Raw genomic sequence first — 19,535 nt, forward strand, 5'->3', positions numbered from 1 at the left:
GGTCATTTTGATGGAAGAGTCAAAGGTTATGCGTTTTCAGCGTTTAGACGCAGGCGCAGCACCAGTGTGTGTGTGTGTGCGTGTGTAAATAACACAATCTAGTTCTCCATTAGGTAAGTTCGCATTTTCTTTTAATCCAAAATCAAAAGCACTACCCTTGAAATCCCAGTACCATTTTATGTTTCTACACACAATAATATTTAGAGAAAAAAAAAAAGGTGTCGTGAACAAATATGAAAGATTTACATATTTAAAGGACATGAAAAAAACCCTGATCTGAGGCTTAGAAAAAAGAATTAGAAACCTTAATCATTTAACCCTCGGCAGCTCTGAAAATGGTGAGGAGAGACAAGAAGAGGTTAATGATGTCCAAGTAGAGCGAAACTGCTGCCCAAATATACTCATCGTAACTGTAACGTTTGATGAGATTGTCGGTATCATAAACTATGTAGCCACAGAATATTATCGATGCCAAGCAACCATAGATCATCACTGAGATCCGACCCAACGGGAAAAAAATCTGCAACCAACACAGGCAAAGATCAAGCTCATATTTTCTTCATTCCAATGTTAGCAAAAACAAGCGATTGTGAGAGATGAGAGACACATGTACGTTTACCTGAATAAGGGCAAAGACCATGAGAACGATGATAGCACCAAACAAGAAGGGACCGAGGAAATTGAAGTCATAGCCTTTTTTGGCTGCCCAGAAGGTGTAGAAAGTTAAGGAAAGCACCACTACGGTTGTTAAAATCGCTGATTCGAGAATCACTTTCCCTGTTTCAACAACAAAGTTCCAAAAATCTCATCAAATAACCTGTTAATTGTAATGTGGTCTTCATTCTTTAAAACCTAAATAGAATAATTCTCTGCATTCTGAAAGAGTGAAACCCTAAAGCGTAAGTTGAGTACTGGGAGAGCCAAAACCAGCTCAAATGTGTTGGAGACCTCATACTAGTGTAATTTAAAGCTTTGGCGTATTGTTCAAGCAGAGTCCATTGAAAGGCAAGAAAACGAACAAAGAGTAAGAGTGTGTCACAAGTAAGAAAAATGTGGTTGAATGAAAGAAGTATTTACCGCTAGTGAATGCACACGTTAATCCGACAGCGAAAGCAAGAGCCACCGTGAAAATACCAAGAAGCAAGTAATTCACCGGATGTTTCTGATGGTAATAGTACAAAGGACACATAACTGCCCCCAACCACCAAAAAAAAAAAAAAAAAAACCTAATTATTTTCAGAAACAATTTCAAAACGAATTAATTAAAAAGTTCGATTACCAATTAAAGGGGTGATGATTAAAAGTATCCAGAGAGCAAGACCGGCACTGGTGGTGGCGAAAAAGACGGCGATCGGGCGGACGGTGACAACGGTGGCGGCGACGGCGATGGTAGCTAAAAGCTGAAAAGCGATAATGGAATAGACCTTTCGGATGAAACCCCATCGGAGTTCGGGGCTCTCCATCATCGTCGGATACAGAGGACTCTCACCGCCGCCGCTCTCCACGTCATCTTTCCGGTACGGAAGGTTCCACTTATGCATCTCTGTTTCTTTGTACAAATACGAGGGAAAATCCGATCCTGCTTGCGTGTTAACAAGAATAATTAGAAGAGATTTGATTTTCGCAGGGGATAAATTTTTGTTTCGTTTGTTACTGTATTTATCTCCGAGAAAAATTTGGGATTTTTTTGGGGGTTGAGAGAAATTTAGGATTTTGGAAGTTATAAAAGCAGTTGCGGGAAGAGTAAGGGGAATGTTCTTGAAGGCACCAAAGTATTGATTGACACGTGGCGTTTGAAAAATTAAAACGTTTAAGATGTTAACGGGTAAAACAAGGAACGACGGCTCTCAAAATCTCTAGATGGCTCCAAAAGGTCTTTCTTCTTTATATAGACGAGAAAGAAACGTCTTTCTCACTGAAATGGTTTACAGGATGGAAGATTTCTTTCGTTTAAACTACACAACTCGGCCTTCTAACTCGCGTTTCCGGCGTTTTGACTGTGATTTGTTTCATAACATATAGGCCTTATATGGGTCTAAAACGTGAGAATTTCTTAAACTGGGCCTACGCATATAAACGAAATAAACTGGGCTTTAATAATATTAGAAGATCCTCTCTTTTTTTCTTCTTGACATTAGAAAGGTCCATTATTACTAATTTAGTGGATTTCGTCGTAATTCGGAAGTGTTTAAATCAGCGAGGGTGTTTTTGCATGACTAATTTTTTTACCATAACTTTGTCTGCTTTTTGTCGGATTCTTTTCTGTCGTCGGAAATGATTTTCATCGTCACACAATTTGTCTTGTTTATACAGTGCACGAACGAACCAGACGATTTAATTAATACACATATCATACTATTAAATAGTTAATATCAAGAACTCAAAAAACTTTTTTTTTACCAAGTTTTTTTTTTGGTCGAATAAAATTTTTTGGTCGAAGTTATTTTTGTTATTTTTTTTCGAACTATTAAATATTTTTTTCGAACTATTGGTCGAACAAAATTTTTTTTCGAACTATTAAATACACATATCATACTATTACATACTATTAAATATTTTTTTGGTCGAACTCACCTTATACTATTAATTAATACACATATCATACTATTAAAAGAAGTTATTTTTTTTACCAAGTTATTTTTGGTCGAATAAAATTCGGAAGTTTGTCTTTAACTTCTGCAAATATATACTTTCTTTTCCATCAAGTTTTCTATATTTGTTTTATGACTATTTACCACCACTTCTAATTTTCTTTGGTTGTTTAGTATAAGGTGATCTCTACGTTTTGTTTTAAAATACCTATAAATACACAATCGCTCAAAATATCTTAAGTTATACTATTTATAAGAAAACAAAAACATCCTACGTTTCTTTTATAGATATATTAATATAATAGCTGAAAATACGTACATACTATGTAGAGCACATTAAACTCAACTTTTTTTCTTTACTTTTAAAATTTTCCAGTTAGATAGTTGTCTATTCAAAACATTGTTCTCCACGACCTAACAAAAATAATCTTCTTTTAATTGATTTCTTCTAAAAACTGAAATAAAACAGATTTCAGCGTTTGACCTGGCCCCTCTTTTTCTTCATATTTATAATTTAGGTTGCGCTATTTTCAAAATTGCGTCCAGGTCCATTTCCCATCCATTCAATTGCCCACCATTCAATTAGAGGAGAAACAGTTTTGTATGAAAATATGATACCACTAGTGATACCAAATTACATAATTTTTTTTCATCGATCAAATAAATTAAACTATTAATTTTAAATAAATTTATACATTTTAAAGCAAAGATTAGTTTTTTTTGGAGGGGGTGCATAAAGTAAAAAACCACTATTAATAAATTTAAGGAGGTTAATATTTCTTTTCAGTATTAGTTAAGATTTATCTTAAAGATCAATAAGTAATTGGTTAACACCTACTGATCTACTCATTTGCGTTTTTTTTTTTTTTTTTAACAACTTCCATCTTTATTCCTCTTGGCCTTTTAAAATAAGCATCATTTGAAATTACAAGTGCAAATGAATAGAGAGAACAAAGGATAAAAGGATACAAGACTTCATACAAAAAAAGAAACTCATGTGAAACAGAGAACAGAGACTTGATGACGATCAGGAAGATAAGGGGCTATCTTTGGATATATTTAAACCAGGTGTAGAGATATGATTCATCGTTAACAGTATCCGAAGCAGACGGGGAAGATGATGCATTGATATTCTTATCAAGACCAGCAAGCTTAGCTCGAAGTTGGATTTGGACTTCTTTCACAATGGTTGATAGAAAATTAAACGTAAATCACTAACATCTCATTCTCTAAGCAAAGTTATTTGATCATTTGTTTACCCAGATACAATACAATTATATAAAAGAATAAGATTATAATCCTCATTCCTCAAGAAAGAACAAGTCAACCTTTGTTACTTCCACGAATGAGACGTCAAAGGTATTCAAATTCAAGTGTCCCTAGTTTCTAATTGTCAATGCCTTGGCTTATTGTCTGCGCCAGCAGTTTAAGAGTACAATAATTGTAGTTGCGTTGCAAGACTAATGGGGTCGAAACAGGAATGAAATATTTATAGTGGATGTAAATAATATAGAACAAAAATACGAGGGCTAATAAAGTAACAAATTTGGAAATCACAATGAGAGAGAGGATCAAACAACATCGTGTGTAGAGAGAGAAAGTGAGACGACTTGAGCGAGAAACAAGGCGCGGAGAGACGCCGTCAACACCCAAAAAAAAAAAGAACAGCAGAAGAACAAAAAAAAAAAGAAAAAAGAAGAAAGAAGGAAGAAAAAACAAAACTTTGGATTTTCTCTTTCGTTGATTAATCTCTGAAAATCTAGTTTTTATCTATTAATTAATTTAAAAAAATAAAAAGCCTCCTCTAAGCTCTTTTTCTTCCTATTTCGTCAAAATCGGTTTGCTCATTCTCGTGGAAGGAAAAGGGATTTTTGAAGTGTTTTGAGGGTAGGGGTTAAAACATCACGATTCGAAATTTTAGATCTTAGATCTTTCTTCTTGCTACGAAACCCTAATTTGACACATTGTACTAGCTCAATTTGATCTAAAAAATAGTTTTTTTTTTTTTTTTGTTGGGCTCTTCTTCTTCTTTCTTTAATTCAAATTCCTTTCGCGTCGTTTTAAGGATATATGTGCTTTTTGTTTTCTTCTGGTGAACGATGAGAGTTTTGTGTTGATCGCATTAGGGTTGATTTTCTTTCTGATCGACGACTCGGATCTGGTGTCGTGTTCGAGACCGAGTCAGGGTCTGGTCTGGTGAGGTCGTCGTCGGATGAAAGTTTCTGGGATCGAAAAGGAGAACGATGAAATGGGCAACATTGCTTAAGGACATCAAGGAGAAGGTCGGGTTAGCTCAATCCTCTGACGCCGCAACCTCCGACGCGTTTACCGTTGACCTTACTGCTCCGCCGTCTTCCTTCTCGTCTCCATCTTGTACTTACGCCCCGTCTATTCTCCATGACTTCAACTCTTCTCCTTCAAGGTATTCTTAGTACTAGTCTTCTCGTTCTGCTTGATCTGCTTTTAGTTTCCGATGTTGTGCACTGTTGCTAGTTTTAGTTTGCTGATTTTGCTTTTATGTTTGTTTTGGGACCAGAGTTTAGATTGTTTAGTTGGTGTCTCTTTTATTGCTTTAACTGAGTAGTCTCTTTTAGATTGTTTTATGGCACCATTTGTGGTGCTAGATTTTGTGATAAAGCGAGAGTCAAAGGCTGCTGCTACTTACATGTAAATTCTTTTCTTGACATGTTTAATTGAAATAGTAAATCAATTTTATGAGTGGCCACGAATACAGTCGTACAAACTGTCAGATGCAATACATTTGAAATGGAATGTAATTTTGTTGACTGATTTCTGTTGGTGTAAGACAGTTATTGATCCTCTTTTTACTTCTCGATAGCAGAGATAACCATGAGTTGGAACTGGACTTCAAGAGATTATGGGAAGAGTTCCGTTCATCAAGCTCCGAAAAGGTTCTTACTTTGATAATCCATGCTCTTGTGTGCTCGTTAGTCATTTTTTCGGAATGTCTTAACTTTAAACTTGGAACAATATTTCGTCTTTCATTTTCTATACTGGATCTGCCTACAAAGACTAGCAAATTATGAGTACTAATCGATCATTTGTCATGCAGGAGAAGGAAGCCGCCTTAAATCTGACCGTCGATACATTTTGTAGATTAGTGAAGCGTCATGCTAATGTAGATCAGTTAGTTACCATGTAAGCTGTTCCTAACTCCTTTTCCGTTCTGGTTGAAGTGGGGTTTATTGTTTCCAAGAGAAAAATAGCATTTCAAGTATCTCCGAGTCTTCACATGATTTGAATTTTAATGGTGGAAATATGTTACTCAACCTGTGTGTTCTTCCCCTGTCTAGCTGGTCCTGTTCTGTACCTCATATTCTATGCTCGTAGGTCAGATATGGTAATATATTGAGAAATTTATTCTAATTGCAGGCTAGTAGAAACACATATATTCTCCTTTGTCATTGGGAGAGCATTTGTGACAGATATTGAAAAGTTGAAGATCGGCAACAAGACTAGGTCATTGGATGTCGAGAAAGTATTAAGGTTCTTTTCAGATGTCACCAAGGTTTGCCTTTTTCTTTCGGAATATTGTGCATCTCGACATGTCACTCTTAGTTCTCTATTTCTAATCCATGATTTCTTCATACAGGAGGGATTTAGTCCTGGTGCCAACCTCTTAACTGCTGTTGAAGTACTTGTATCTGGGGTATCCTTTTGACCTTTTCCAGTTTACCAACTCCATAAAACCTTATAGAGCTCAATTTCACACCATCCAGGATGCTGGATCTTTGATGGTTTTATGTCTTATATAATGTGTTGCCTCCTTAACGCCTTATTTGTGTTCTTTTCAGCCAATCGACAAGCAATCGCTACTGGATTCTGGGATATTCTGTTGTCTAATACACGTACTCAATGTACTTTTAGCATATGATGAACTGAGCAAAAGTAAAATAACTGCTGATTTGGAAGAGGTGTCAGCAGAAAAAGATGCTGGGTACAGAGTTCTTCAGAATAGACGACTTGAGGTTCTGTTTCAATAGTTTTTAGCTGGATATTGGCAGCCAAAGTTTATACTACACCTGTGCTTTATCAGTTAAAATTAATACTTTGTACCCACTCACCCTTGTAGGTGGAGGGCAGTGTTGTCCATATCATGAAAGCATTAGCAAGCAATCCTTCTGCTGCTCAGAGTTTGATTGAAGATGACTCTCTTGAGTCGCTTTTCAATATGGTTGCCAATGGCTCCGTTACGGTTTTCTCTCAATATAAAGAAGGTCTAGTTCCACTCCATAGCATACAGCTTCACAGACATGCAATGCAGGTATTTTTCGTGCATCTGTTTTAGAGCATTGTGCTATGAAATGAAATAAAATTCCGTCAACGCTTTCTAGCCTGACGTTATAACCTGACTAAATAACCTGATGCGTAGTTTCGTTTGACACCCTTTCGTGTCACTTCCAGATCCTTGGACTTCTTCTAGTCAATGACAATGGGAGCACAGCAAGATATATACGCAAGCACCATCTGGTATGGCAATGATTTATGCAGACTGCCTGAGTGTAGTATATCGATTCTTGTGCATACTTATTACTTTCGCCTTGGGTATAGGTTAACTTTTGCTTATTATTGTTGAAAATTTCTGTGGTGAAGAACTTGTTTTTAAGGAGATATACGTTGATTTCAGGATAGAAGCAACTGATAATTAAATGTTGTATGCATATATTTTAGTTTCTTCTGAAGCCTAGTATTACGAAGTGAATGTCCAATAAGGCATTGAACGCTTTCATTCTTCTATGTGAATTGCTTGTAGTAGCCTACCAAATTTAAAATCCATATAAATTTCTGAGTTCCCTTGCAGATAAAGGTTCTTTTGATGGCTGTCAAAGATTTTGATCCGGATTGTGGTGACGCAGCCTACACAATGGGCATTGTGGACTTGTTACTTGAATGCGTGGAACTATCATACAGACCTGGTAAATATGGTCTACCCCAATATTAGAGCTCTAAATATTTTATGTCCGTATGAAAAAGGCAATGTGAGGGTAGACATTCAGTACTCACATATATATAGATGGACATTTAAGGTGTTCTTATTATGGCTATTAATCGTTCAATTTTGACTTTGTAGAGGCTGGTGGTGTTAGGCTCAGGGAGGACATACGAAATGCACATGGTTACCACTTTCTTGTTCAGTTTGCCTTAACTCTATCTTCCTTGCCAAAAAATAAGACTTTTGTGTCAAGTCGTTCATCTATTAATCAAGATAGTGGTTCAGATGGCTCTGAAGTGTTTCCTGATGGAGAAATTACGAACAGTAGGGAAAATGCTGATTTTTCGTCACAAAACTTTTCTCCATCATTGTCGCGATTGCTCGATGTCCTAGTCACCCTGGCTCAGACTGGTCCAGCTGAGCCATCTGTAGGTAGGGCCTCACGATCGTCCCATACGAAGCCAACTGGGCATAGCAGAAGTCGAACTCCATCTGTTGATAGTATATATGATGAAATATGGGAACAGGGAACTAGTAAAGTTAAAGACCTGGAAGCTGTCCAAATGCTGCAAGATATCTTCCTGAAGGCAGAGAATAAGGATCTCCAGGCAGAAGTATTGAACAGAATGTTCAAGATATTCTCGAGCCACGTAGAAAACTATAGATTGTGTCAGGAATTAAGGACCGTTCCATTACTTGTCCTCAACATGGCTGGTTTTCCTTCCTCGCTGCAAGATATTATTCTCAAAATTCTTGAGTACGCTGTCACAGTTGTGAATTGTGTTCCAGAGCAAGAATTGTTGTCGCTTTGTTGCTTATTGCAACAGCCAATCACATCTCAATTGAAGCACACCATACTTTCTTTCTTTGTGAAGCTCATATCTTTTGATCAACAATATAAGAAAGTCCTACGTGAAGTTGGTGTTTTGGAAGTCTTGCAGGATGATTTGAAGCAGCACAAGCTTCTTATGGGTCCAGATCAGTATAATGGAGTCTCTAATCATTCGGATCGGAAGCCTAGCTCCGGTAGCTTCAAAAAGCACTTAGATACTAAAGATGCCATAATATCATCACCAAAGTTGATGGAATCTGGGTCAGGAAAGTTACCTGTCTTCGAAGTTGACAACACTATTACTGTTGGCTGGGATTGTATGATCTCTTTGCTGAAGAAAGCTGAGGCTAATCAGGCATCTTTTCGTGCGGCCAATGGTGTGACGATTATTCTTCCTTTCTTGATATCTGATGCCCATCGACCTGGCGTTTTGAGGGTCTTATCATGTCTAATTACGGAAGACACTAAACAGGTAAAGTAACCTCAGAAGAATACTTAGCTTTACTATTCTTACACAGATTTGTTTCCCTCTTTTCTTGAATCATTTGCACAGTAAAGTATATCCAAATATGATTTATTAGATTACATCGATGCCGTTATCGTTTTTATTTAGCACAGTTGGCAGAAATCCTTACTTTTTTTGTTCAATGTCTTTCTAACCAGGTCCATCATGAAGAATTAGGAGCTGTTGTTGATTTGCTGAAGAGTGGAATGGTGACTGGTATTTCTGGTCATCAATACAAGCTTCACGATGATGCCAAATGTGATACAATGGGTGCTCTATGGCGTATCGTTGGTGTTAATGGTTCTGCCCAAAGAGTCTTCGGTGAAGCCACTGGTTTCTCTCTTTTATTGACGACCCTTCATACATTTCAAGGGAAAAAAGAGCACATGGATGACTCTGATTTGATGGTTTACATCAAACTGTTTAAATATCTATTTCGCCTTATGACAGCTGCCGTCTGCGAGAATGCTGTTAATAGGATGAAACTGCACGCTGTTATAACGTCTCAGACATTTTATGAGCTTTTGGTGGAGTCTGGATTGCTGTGTGTTGAATTGGAAAGGCAGGTTATACAGCTGTTGTTAGAACTTGCACTTGAAGTGGTGCTTCCACCCTTTCTGACATCAGAATCTGTTGCCACTGCTGCTATAACCGAAAGTGAAAAGGAAACTTTTATTTTAGCAACCCCATCGGGCCAGTTCAATCCTGACAAGGAGAGAATTTACAATGCTGGTGCTGTCAGAGTTCTGATCCGTTCATTGTTGCTCTTTAGTCCAAAAATGCAGCTAGAATTTTTGAACCTTTTGGAAAGTCTTGCACGTGCCAGCCCTTTCAATCAGGAAAACCTCACATCAGTTGGTAAGAACCATGCCTCTGGGGTGTATTCTTCAATCAAATTTCAGATCCCTTTCGCTGTTGTTTTTTCCCCTCTTATTCTCTCTCACCTTTATCTATGTGTTCATGAATTGTAATTGAACAGGCTGTGTGGAACTTCTGTTAGAGATAATATACCCCTTTCTTCCGGGGTCATCTCCATTTCTTTCTTATGCTTTGAAGATTGTGGAAATTCTTGGAGCATACAGGTAGGAATGTCCTGCATATTTTTCTCATTCAGAATGCATTTCTAAGGTTGCCACATACGTATGTTTTTCTGTGTGTTTTCTTAGTATACATTTTTCTCTGTGTAGATTGTCCCCGTCTGAGCTCCGAATGCTGTTTAGATATGTTTTGCAAATGAGGATTATGAATTCAGGTCATGCAATAGTTGGGATGATGGAAAAGCTAATTCTCATGGAAGACACAGCCTTGGAACATCTATCCCTGGCTCCTTTTGTAGAGATGGACATGAGCAAAACTGGGCATGCTTCTGTTCAGGTGTCCCTGGGAGAAAGATCTTGGCCTCCTGCTGCTGGTTATTCATTTGTTTGTTGGTTCCAGTTTCGTAATTTTTTAACAATCCAAGGAAAAGAACCAGAAGTCTCCAAAGTTGGCACCTCATCAAAGACACGCATCTCAAGTGCGCAGCAACACGAACAGAACATTTTTCGGATGTTTTCTGTTGGTGCTGTAAGCAATGAAAGTCCATTTTATGCAGAACTTTACTTTCAGGAGGATGGTATTCTGACCCTTGCCACTAGCAATTCAAATTCTCTGTCATTTTCTGGATTAGAGATTGAAGAGGGTAGGTGGCATCACCTTGCTGTTGTTCATAGTAAACCGAATGCTCTTGCTGGACTCTTTCAGGCTAGTGTTGCAAATGTCTATCTTGATGGAAAACTAAGGCACACTGGTAAATTGGGGTACTCTCCTTCGCCTATTGGAAAATCTTTGCAAGTAACAGTTGGAACTCCAGCTACTTGTGCCAGAGTCAGTGATCTGACATGGAAAACACGCTCATGTTATCTTTTTGAGGAGGTGCTCACATCAGGCTGCATCGGTTTCATGTACATTCTTGGTAGAGGGTACAAAGGTCTTTTCCAGGATGCGGATCTCTTGCGTTTTGTGCCAAATCAGGCTTGTGGTGGGGGGAGCATGGCTATCCTGGATTCGTTAGACAGTGACATGACTTCGTCGTCAAATGGGCAAAAGTTTGATGGAAGCAATAGACAAGGAGACTCTAAGGCAGATGGTAGTGGAATTGTCTGGGATCTTGAGAGGTTAGGAAATCTTTCCTTTCAGTTACCTGGCAAGAAACTTATTTTCGCATTTGATGGAACATGTTCGGAGTTTATTCGTACGTCTGGAAGTTTTTCCCTCCTCAATCTGGTTGACCCATTGTCGGCCGCTGCTTCTCCTATTGGAGGTACATGATGGTCTTATCTCTGGTTCCTTTTGTACATTTTCATCTGACCTAGTTTCATAAGTTGATTATTTCTTTTTTTTAAATGGTTTAGGAATACCACGTTTTGGGCGTTTGGTGGGAAATGTATGTATCTGCAGACAAAGTGTGATTGGCGATACTATCCGCCCCGTGGGAGGAATGACTGTCGTACTCGCGCTTGTTGAGGCCGCCGAATCTAGAGATATGCTACATATGGCGCTTTCATTGCTTGCCTGTGCGCTTCATCAAAACCCTCAGAATGTGAAGGATATGCAAACCATCAGGGGATATCATTTACTAGCTCTGTTTTTGCGTCCCAAAATGACCCTATTTGATATGCAGTCTTTGGAGATATTTTTCCAAATTGCTGCATGCGAAGCTTTGTTTTCAGAGCCAAAGAAGTTGGAGAGTGGACAGAGTAATATTAGTATGACACCTACGGAGACTATATTCGATAACAGCTATGAGGATCTTGGTCTTTCCAGGTTCCGCTACGAAAGTTCCTCAGTTGGGTCTCATGGGGATATGGATGACTTTTCTGTTCCCAAGGATTCTTTTAGTCATCTCTCTGAGCTAGAAACAGATGTCCCTGTCGAAACTTCGAACTGCATTGTCTTATCCAATGCGGATATGATTGAACATGTCCTCTTGGACTGGACCCTTTGGGTAACATCCCCTGTTTCCATCCAGATTGCTTTACTAGGCTTTCTGGAAAATCTGGTTTCAATGCATTGGTACAGGAATCACAATCTTACAATTCTACGCAGAATCAATCTGGTGGAACATTTGTTAGTGACACTTCAGAGAGGTGATGTGGAAGTTCCGGTGCTAGAAAAATTAGTTGTTCTGCTTGGATGCATCTTAGAAGATGGATTCCTGACTTCTGAGCTTGAAAATGTGGTTAGGTTTGTGATTATGACATTTAATCCACCTGAAGTGAAGTCACGAAGCTCATTATTGCGCGAGTCAATGGGAAAGCATGTAATTGTGAGAAACATGCTTTTGGAAATGCTCATTGATCTCCAGGTAACCATAAAAGCAGAGGAACTTCTGGAGCTGTGGCATAAGATAGTCTCGTCAAAATTAATAACATACTTCCTGGACGAAGCTGTGCATCCTACTAGTATGAGGTGGATCATGACCCTTCTCGGTGTTTGTCTTGCTTCTTCTCCGAACTTTACCCTTAAATTTCGAACAAGTGGAGGTTATCAGGGGCTGATGCGGGTACTTCAAAACTTTTATGATTCCCCAGACATATATTATATATTGTTCTGCTTGATCTTTGCGAAACCTGTTTATCCAAGACTACCGGAGGTTCGGATGTTAGACTTTCATGCTCTGGTCCCGAATGATGGAAGCCATGTGGAGTTAAAATTCATAGATCTGTTGGATTCAGTGGTGGCAATGGCTAGATCTACTTATGACAGGTTGATCATGCAATCAATGCTCGCCCACCAGTCTGGAAATCTTTCTCAGGTGAGTGCCAGTCTTGTGGCAGAGCTTGTAGAGGGGGCAGAAATGACTGGGGAGCTTCAAGGGGAAGCTTTGATGCACAAAACGTACGCGGCCCGTTTGATGGGTGGCGAAGCATCAGCTCCTGCTGCTGCGACGTCTGTTCTCCGTTTCATGGTTGACCTTGCAAAGATGTGCCCTCAATTCTCTGCTGCTTGCAGACGTGCAGACTTTGTTGAAAATTGTGCGGACCTTTACTTTTCCTGTGTCAGGTTGGCATCACAGACCTACTGATATTTTTTTTACCACCTACTAAATATTGATGATTTTCTTTTAGGTTTTCGAAAATAAATTATTTTCCTGCATCGATTTAATAGTCATTGATTCACTAAATGTGGACAGTAATTATTTTCACTTACCATCTCTTGTTCAATGTCAAAGGGTCTAAGATAAGAGAAGGATATTTTCATGATGTTGGATTTAGTGTGACCTGCTAGATTTTGTTCGCATAATTTGCGCCTAAAGGATAATTTTTCTGTAGGGCTACTTATGCTGTGAAGATGGCGAAACAGCTCTCTGTGAAGGCAGAAGAGAAGCATATAAATGATGGCGACGATAACGGCTCACAAGGAACTCTCTCTAGCTTACCTCTTGACCAGGATCAGTCCACTAAAACCTCAATTAGTGCTGGAAGCTTCCCTCGAGGGCAGGTCAGTCTTAGTTCTGAAGAAATGCCTTTACCTGCAAATCATGCGGTTAATGATAAGACGGAGAACATTCTTACACCACCACCGCAGGACTCAAGTAAATCATACCAAGGTGTTGAAGATGTTAAGAAACAAGATGAGAATCATGTCGGCCCAGTATCAGCTTCAAGTGATAGGGATTTTCAAGATCTTAAAGGTAATGCAAATCAAGTTCAACCAACAGATTCTCAGAGTTCTGCATCTTTCCCTATGATCGAGTCTCCCCTTTTATCTGAAAAATCAAGTCTCAAAGTCACATTCACTCCATCACCATCTCCGGTTGTTGCACTTGCATCCTGGCTAGGTTCTAACTATAACGAATCTAAAAGCTCTACGATTGTTTCTCCTTCTCTTGAATCGTATGTCTCTGTTAATGAAGTTGATGCATCTTCCGAACGAAAGTCAGGCTCCCAAGGGTCTTCTGCTGTCAATGCCTTCTTCACTGTTAGTCCAAAACTTCTCCTCGAAACAGATGAAACTGGCTATGGTGGCGGGCCTTGTTCTGCTGGAGCAAGTGCCGTGTTAGATTTTATGGCAGAGGTACTTGCTGACTTAATGACTGAACAGATTAAAGCAGTACCGGTTCTGGAAAGCATATTGGAAATGGTTCCTTTCTATGTTGATCCTGAAAGTGTGCTGGTCTTTCAAGGCTTGTGCCTTAGTAGAGTCATGAACTATCTTGAAAGGCGTCTCTTGCGTGATGATGAAGAGGACGAGAAAAAACTGGACAAGGCCAAATGGTCTGCGAACGTGGATACATTTTGCTGGATGATAGTAGACCGTGTTTATATGGGTGCTTTTCCTCAATCCACTGGTGTTCTTAGGGCTCTTGAGTTCTTGTTGTCGATGCTGCAATTAGCTAACAAAGATGGTAGGGTTGAAGAAGTCACTCCCTCAGGGAAAGGTTTGTTATCCCTAGGAAGAGCAACAAGGCAACTTGATGCTTATGTGCACTCGATCCTGAAAAACACAAATAGAATGGTACTGTATTGTTTCCTGCCATCGTTCTTGATAACTATTGGAGAGGAGGACCTTCTATCTCAACTGGGTTTACTTGTTGAATCTAAGAAGAGGCCATCTCCGAATCCAGCTGCTGATGAATCTGGGATTGACATCTCAACAGTTCTGCAGTTGTTGGTCGCAAACAGGAGAATCATATTCTGCCCAAGCAACCTTGATACTGATTTGAATTGCTGTCTATGTGTGAATTTAATCTCCCTTCTTCTTGACCAGAGAAAGAACGTGCAAAACATGTCACTTGATATTGTCAAATATTTGCTGGTACACCGAAGATCTGCCCTTGAAGATTTGCTCGTCACTAAACCAAACCAAGGACAAAACTTTGATGTTCTACATGGGGGATTTGATAAGTTGTTGACTGGGCATCTACCAGAATTCTTTAAGTGGCTTGAAAGCTCGGATAAGGTTATTAACAAAGTACTGGAGCAGTGTGCGGCAATAATGTGGGTACAGTACATAGCTGGCTCGGCAAAATTTCCTGGTGTCAGGATAAAAGGCATGGAAGGTCGCCGGAAGAGAGAGATGGGGAGAAAATCACGAGATATGTCGAAGTTAGACCTAAAACACTGGGATCAGTTGAATGAACGGAGATATGCGCTAGAAGTATTGCGTGACGCCATGTCTACTGAGCTTAGAGTTGTTCGGCAAAACAAATATGGTTGGATACTTCATGCTGAGAGTGAGTGGCAAACTCATCTCCAGCAGCTTGTGCATGAGCGTGGAATATTCCCAATGCGTAAATCCAAAGGGTCTGAAGACCCTGAATGGCAGCTCTGTCCGATTGAAGGTCCGTACAGAATGCGCAAAAAGCTTGAACGATGTAAGCTAAAAATTGATAGCATCCAGAATGTTCTTGATGGAAAGTTGGAACTTGGAGAAATTGAGCTTCCCAAGGCCAAAAATGAAGATGGACCAGTTATTTCTGACACAGATTCCGAACCAGCTTTCTTGCTCAGTGAACTTTATGATGAGTCGTTTTTGAAGGAGTCAGATGATTTTAAAGATGTCGCTTCTGCCAGAAATGGATGGAATGATGATAGAGCAAGTAGTACGAACGAAGCAAGTCTACATTCTGCTCTTGACTTTGGTGGAAAATCTAGTACAGCATCTGTGCCAATAACAGACAACACACAAGCAAAATCTGAGACTGGCTCTCCAAGACATTCATCTTCTGCTAAAATGGATGAAACTAAAGGCCCGGAGGAAAAATCAGAGAAGGAACTGAATGATGATGGTGAGTATTTGATCAGACCTTATCTGGAGCATCTTGAAAAGATTAGGTTCAGATACAACTGTGAGAGAGTCGTTGATCTCGACAAGCATGATGGAATTTTCTTAATAGGGGAATTTTGCCTTTATGTGATAGAAAATTTTTACATTGACGATGATGGGTGTATTTGTGAGAAGGAATGCGAAGATGAGTTATCGGTTATTGATCAAGCGTTGGGTGTGAAAAAAGATGTTTCTGGAAGCCTGGATTTCCATTCCAAGTCTAGCACATCATGGACAACAGCAGTGAAAACGGGAGCTGTAGGGGGAAGAGCATGGGCATATGGTGGTGGTGCTTGGGGAAAAGAAAAAATGTGCATGACTGGTAACTTGCCGCATCCTTGGCGGATGTGGAAGCTTAATAATGTTCATGAAATTCTAAAACGTGATTACCAGCTGCGTCCAGTTGCTATTGAGATATTTAGTATGGATGGATGTAATGATCTCCTCGTGTTCCACAAGAAAGAGAGGGAAGAAGTTTTCAAAAATCTGGTTGCCATGAATCTTCCAAGGAACAGCATGTACGGTATCATCATTCTTATCATCTTGTTTCTTTTTGTTCCTCTGCAACTGGATTGAGCTTAATGCATTTGTTTCTCTATTACATTTTATAGCAGTTCATTGTTCTCTAATAAAATGAAGAAATCTGTCAATCTATGCTCATGAGTTAGCATAGGATGGGTCTTCTTTGTAAGGCTTAGTTCTGAAAGACTAATGTTTAAGGCTTCTATACTTTATTAGTTTGTTTGCTAAGCATTCTTGGATGGGTTTCAGTTTCTTCATTTTTTTCCCTTCACCGTAGTACTCATGTTGGTAGTTAGTTATCATAAATCAGATTCTGTCTTCATTGATCTGCGAAAGTGTTATTTATTCTGTTTATTTTTTCCCAGGCTCGACACAACCATTTCAGGATCAGCAAAACAAGAAAGTAATGAGGGAAGCCGCCTTTTCAAATTAATGGCGAAGTCTTTCTCGAAAAGATGGCAAAATGGGGAAATTAGCAATTTCCATTACCTAATGCATCTCAATACCCTAGCAGGACGTGGATACAGTGATCTCACGCAGTATCCGGTATTTCCATGGGTTCTTGCAGATTATGATAGTGAGAGTCTTGATTTGTCAGATCCAAAAACATTCCGCAAGCTTCACAAACCAATGGGTTGCCAGACACCTGAAGGAGAAGAAGAATTTAGAAAACGGTTTGTGATGTGCATCTTAGACTTTTAATACCACATTGTGTACTTCATCATACATAAAAAAATTCTTGTTTGATGATAGCATATTGTATCCAATCTTTGCTTATCATGCTTTCGCTGTCACCTCCTCAATTTCAGATATGAGAGCTGGGATGATCCTGAGGTCCCAAAATTTCATTATGGTTCTCACTATTCAAGTGCTGGAATTGTTCTGTTTTACCTTATCCGCCTCCCACCATTCAGTGCTGAAAATCAGAAGCTGCAGGGCGGTCAGTTTGATCATGCTGATAGGCTGTTCAACAGTATAAAAGATACTTGGCTTAGTGCAGCTGGAAAGGGCAATACTTCAGACGTAAAAGAACTCATTCCTGAATTCTTTTACATGCCCGAATTTTTGGAAAATAGATTCCGCCTTGATTTGGGTGAAAAACAGTCTGGAGAGAAGGTTTGTGCCAATTCAAGTTCTTTCAGTGGTGCTTGAATGTACCATTTTCCACTTATGCAGGGTTGATATAAATTAGTTATCCTGCATAATTTCAGGTTGGTGATGTCTTTTTACCCCCATGGGCTAGAGGTAGTGTTCGTGAGTTCATCCTCAAGCACAGAGAAGCGTTGGAGTCAGATTATGTCTCAGAGAATCTGCATCATTGGATAGATCTCATCTTTGGGTACAAACAGAGAGGAAAGGTACATTACACAATATTTTCCGTATGCTTCTAGCCAAGTAGAACGCAGAAAGTATTGCCATATTATTTACTTTTCCTTTATTGGAATGTTTATTCTCAGGCTGCAGAAGAAGCTGTAAATGTTTTCTATCATTACACGTACGAGGGAAATGTTGATATTGATGCAGTTACCGATCCTGCAATGAAAGCTTCGATACTAGCTCAGATTAATCATTTTGGTCAAACTCCAAAGCAACTATTCCAGAAAGCACATGTCAAAAGAAGAACAGACCGAAAAATTCCTCTCCACCCTCTGAAACATTCGATGCATCTAGTTCCTCACGAAACACGTAAATGTTCATCTTCTATAAGCCAGATCATTACTTTCCACGACAAGGTGCTCGTTGCCGGGGCTAACTGCTTCCTGAAACCCAGAGGCTATACCAAATACATTACATGGGGTTTCCCAGACAGGAGTCTAAGATTTATGAGCTATGATCAGGACAAACTGCTATCAACTCATGAGAATCTCCATGAAAGTAACCAGATCCAGTGCGCTGGTGTTAGTCACGATGGACGCATTGTGGTCACTGGAGCAGAAGATGGTCTAGTGTGCGTGTGGAGAGTAAGTAAGGATGGTCCCCGTGGTTCACGGCGTTTACGGTTAGAGAAAGCCCTATGTGCTCACACTGCTAAAGTCACATGTCTACGTGTAAGCCAACCGTACATGATGATTGCAAGTGGCTCAGATGACTGCACAGTTATAATATGGGATCTCAGTTCGTTGAGTTTTGTGAGGCAGCTGCCTGAATTCCCAGTTCCTATTTCAGCAATCTACGTAAATGACCTTACCGGGGAAATTGTAACTGCTGCTGGAACTGTCCTTGCGGTTTGGAGCATCAATGGCGATTGTCTTGCTGTGGCTAACACATCGCAGTTACCCTCTGATTCAGTTTTATCTGTAACAGGTTCGACATCTTCTGACTGGCTTGAAACAGCCTGGTATGTAACTGGTCATCAGAGTGGAGCAGTTAAAATATGGCGGATGATACATTGTACTGATCCGGTGAGTGCCGAGAGCAAAACAAGTAGTACCAACAGAACAGGAGGGCTGAATTTGGGTGATCAAGTGCCAGAATACAAGTTGATTCTACACAAGGTGTTGAAATTCCATAAGCAACCGGTCACCGCTCTCTATCTCACGAGCGACCTGAAGCAGTTACTGAGCGGCGACTCAGCTGGACAGTTGCTTTCATGGACATTACCAGATGAAACATTAAGGGCTTCACTGAAACAAGCTTCACTGAAACAAGCTTCACTGAAACAGGCTTCATAGGTTTAGTATCTAAAGCGGAGACCAGACAGTTTCCTTTTGGTTTCTTTGGCTAGAACCGAAAGAGCTGGCGAGGGGACATAAAAACAGGACCACATAGTAGGAAGCAGAGCAAAGTCTAAACAAACTGTTGGCTTTGTTGATTCTCTTACATCACTGGCTTGCAGGTTAGGAGAAAGAGAGCGAGGCGAGCCATTCTCGCTTCTGATTGCTGGTGAGTTTTCAGGATCGAGAAGAAGGAGAAGAGGTTTGGTTTGAGAATTTGTGTAAATAGATGGGAAGATTAAAGCTTTACAGGGGAGTGTGTGTACTGTGTACAGTATGGTATTTTTGCGGCTGTTTTGTCACCTTAAATTATTTCTTCTTCTTGAAAACTCATTGCAAATAGCAGAAGCTGGGCATAATAGTATTTTTACAGCCCCATCTGTATTTTCTGAGATGCAATTCTTGTATTGTTTTAATAGTTTGTGACCTTTTTGTATTCTTCATATTTTGCTTCAATGTCAATGGGTAACTGTTTTTTGTTATTGATTATATCTATATAAATATATATAGAGAGAGAGACGAATATTTTACAAAAAAAAAGAATTAAGGAATTAATTACCAATACCCTTTAAGTAAAAGTTCTTTCAAAAAGCATCCTTTTTTTTTT

The 19,535-nt window shown here is 39.4% G+C and overlaps 2 protein-coding genes across 6 annotated transcripts; one reads left to right on the plus strand and one right to left on the minus strand.

The window, feature by feature from the left end:
• Positions 1 to 224: 224 nt before the first annotated feature.
• On the minus strand, positions 225 to 1,700 carry LOC18994548 (protein LIFEGUARD 4). The gene is made up of 4 exons (XM_006418205.2): positions 1,280 to 1,700; positions 1,078 to 1,191; positions 620 to 777; positions 225 to 520 (listed from the first exon to the last, which is right to left on the minus strand). The coding sequence occupies exons 1-4, from the start codon at positions 1,539 to 1,541 to the stop codon at positions 314 to 316; spliced, it is 741 nt and encodes a 246-aa protein (XP_006418268.1). The 5' UTR covers positions 1,542 to 1,700; the 3' UTR covers positions 225 to 313.
• Positions 1,701 to 4,291: 2,591 nt separating this feature from the next.
• Positions 4,292 to 19,412, plus strand: LOC18994549 (protein SPIRRIG). Of its 5 annotated transcripts, none has more exons than XM_024151980.1 (20): positions 4,292 to 5,013; positions 5,434 to 5,503; positions 5,665 to 5,750; positions 5,985 to 6,120; positions 6,205 to 6,261; positions 6,407 to 6,580; positions 6,685 to 6,876; positions 7,017 to 7,082; positions 7,414 to 7,528; positions 7,684 to 8,849; positions 9,041 to 9,740; positions 9,862 to 9,964; positions 10,070 to 11,184; positions 11,276 to 12,926; positions 13,196 to 13,364; positions 13,452 to 16,210; positions 16,580 to 16,888; positions 17,024 to 17,330; positions 17,426 to 17,572; positions 17,672 to 18,886. In XM_024151980.1, the coding sequence occupies exons 1-20, from the start codon at positions 4,835 to 4,837 to the stop codon at positions 18,884 to 18,886; spliced, it is 10,716 nt and encodes a 3,571-aa protein (XP_024007748.1). In that variant the 5' UTR covers positions 4,292 to 4,834. The 5 variants fall into 5 exon arrangements, with proteins under 5 accessions (XP_024007748.1, XP_024007746.1, XP_024007747.1 ...); XM_024151978.1 differs by having other exon boundaries at positions 4,292 to 4,478; positions 4,718 to 5,013; positions 5,431 to 5,503; positions 13,196 to 16,210; XM_006418206.1 differs by having other exon boundaries at positions 4,835 to 5,013; positions 5,431 to 5,503.
• Positions 19,413 to 19,535: the final 123 nt, after the last annotated feature.

The sequence above is a fragment of the Eutrema salsugineum genome, unplaced genomic scaffold, assembly GCF_000478725.1.
Source record: "Eutrema salsugineum unplaced genomic scaffold, Eutsalg1_0 scaffold_5, whole genome shotgun sequence".
In the NCBI taxonomy this organism is placed as follows: domain Eukaryota; kingdom Viridiplantae; phylum Streptophyta; class Magnoliopsida; order Brassicales; family Brassicaceae; genus Eutrema; species Eutrema salsugineum.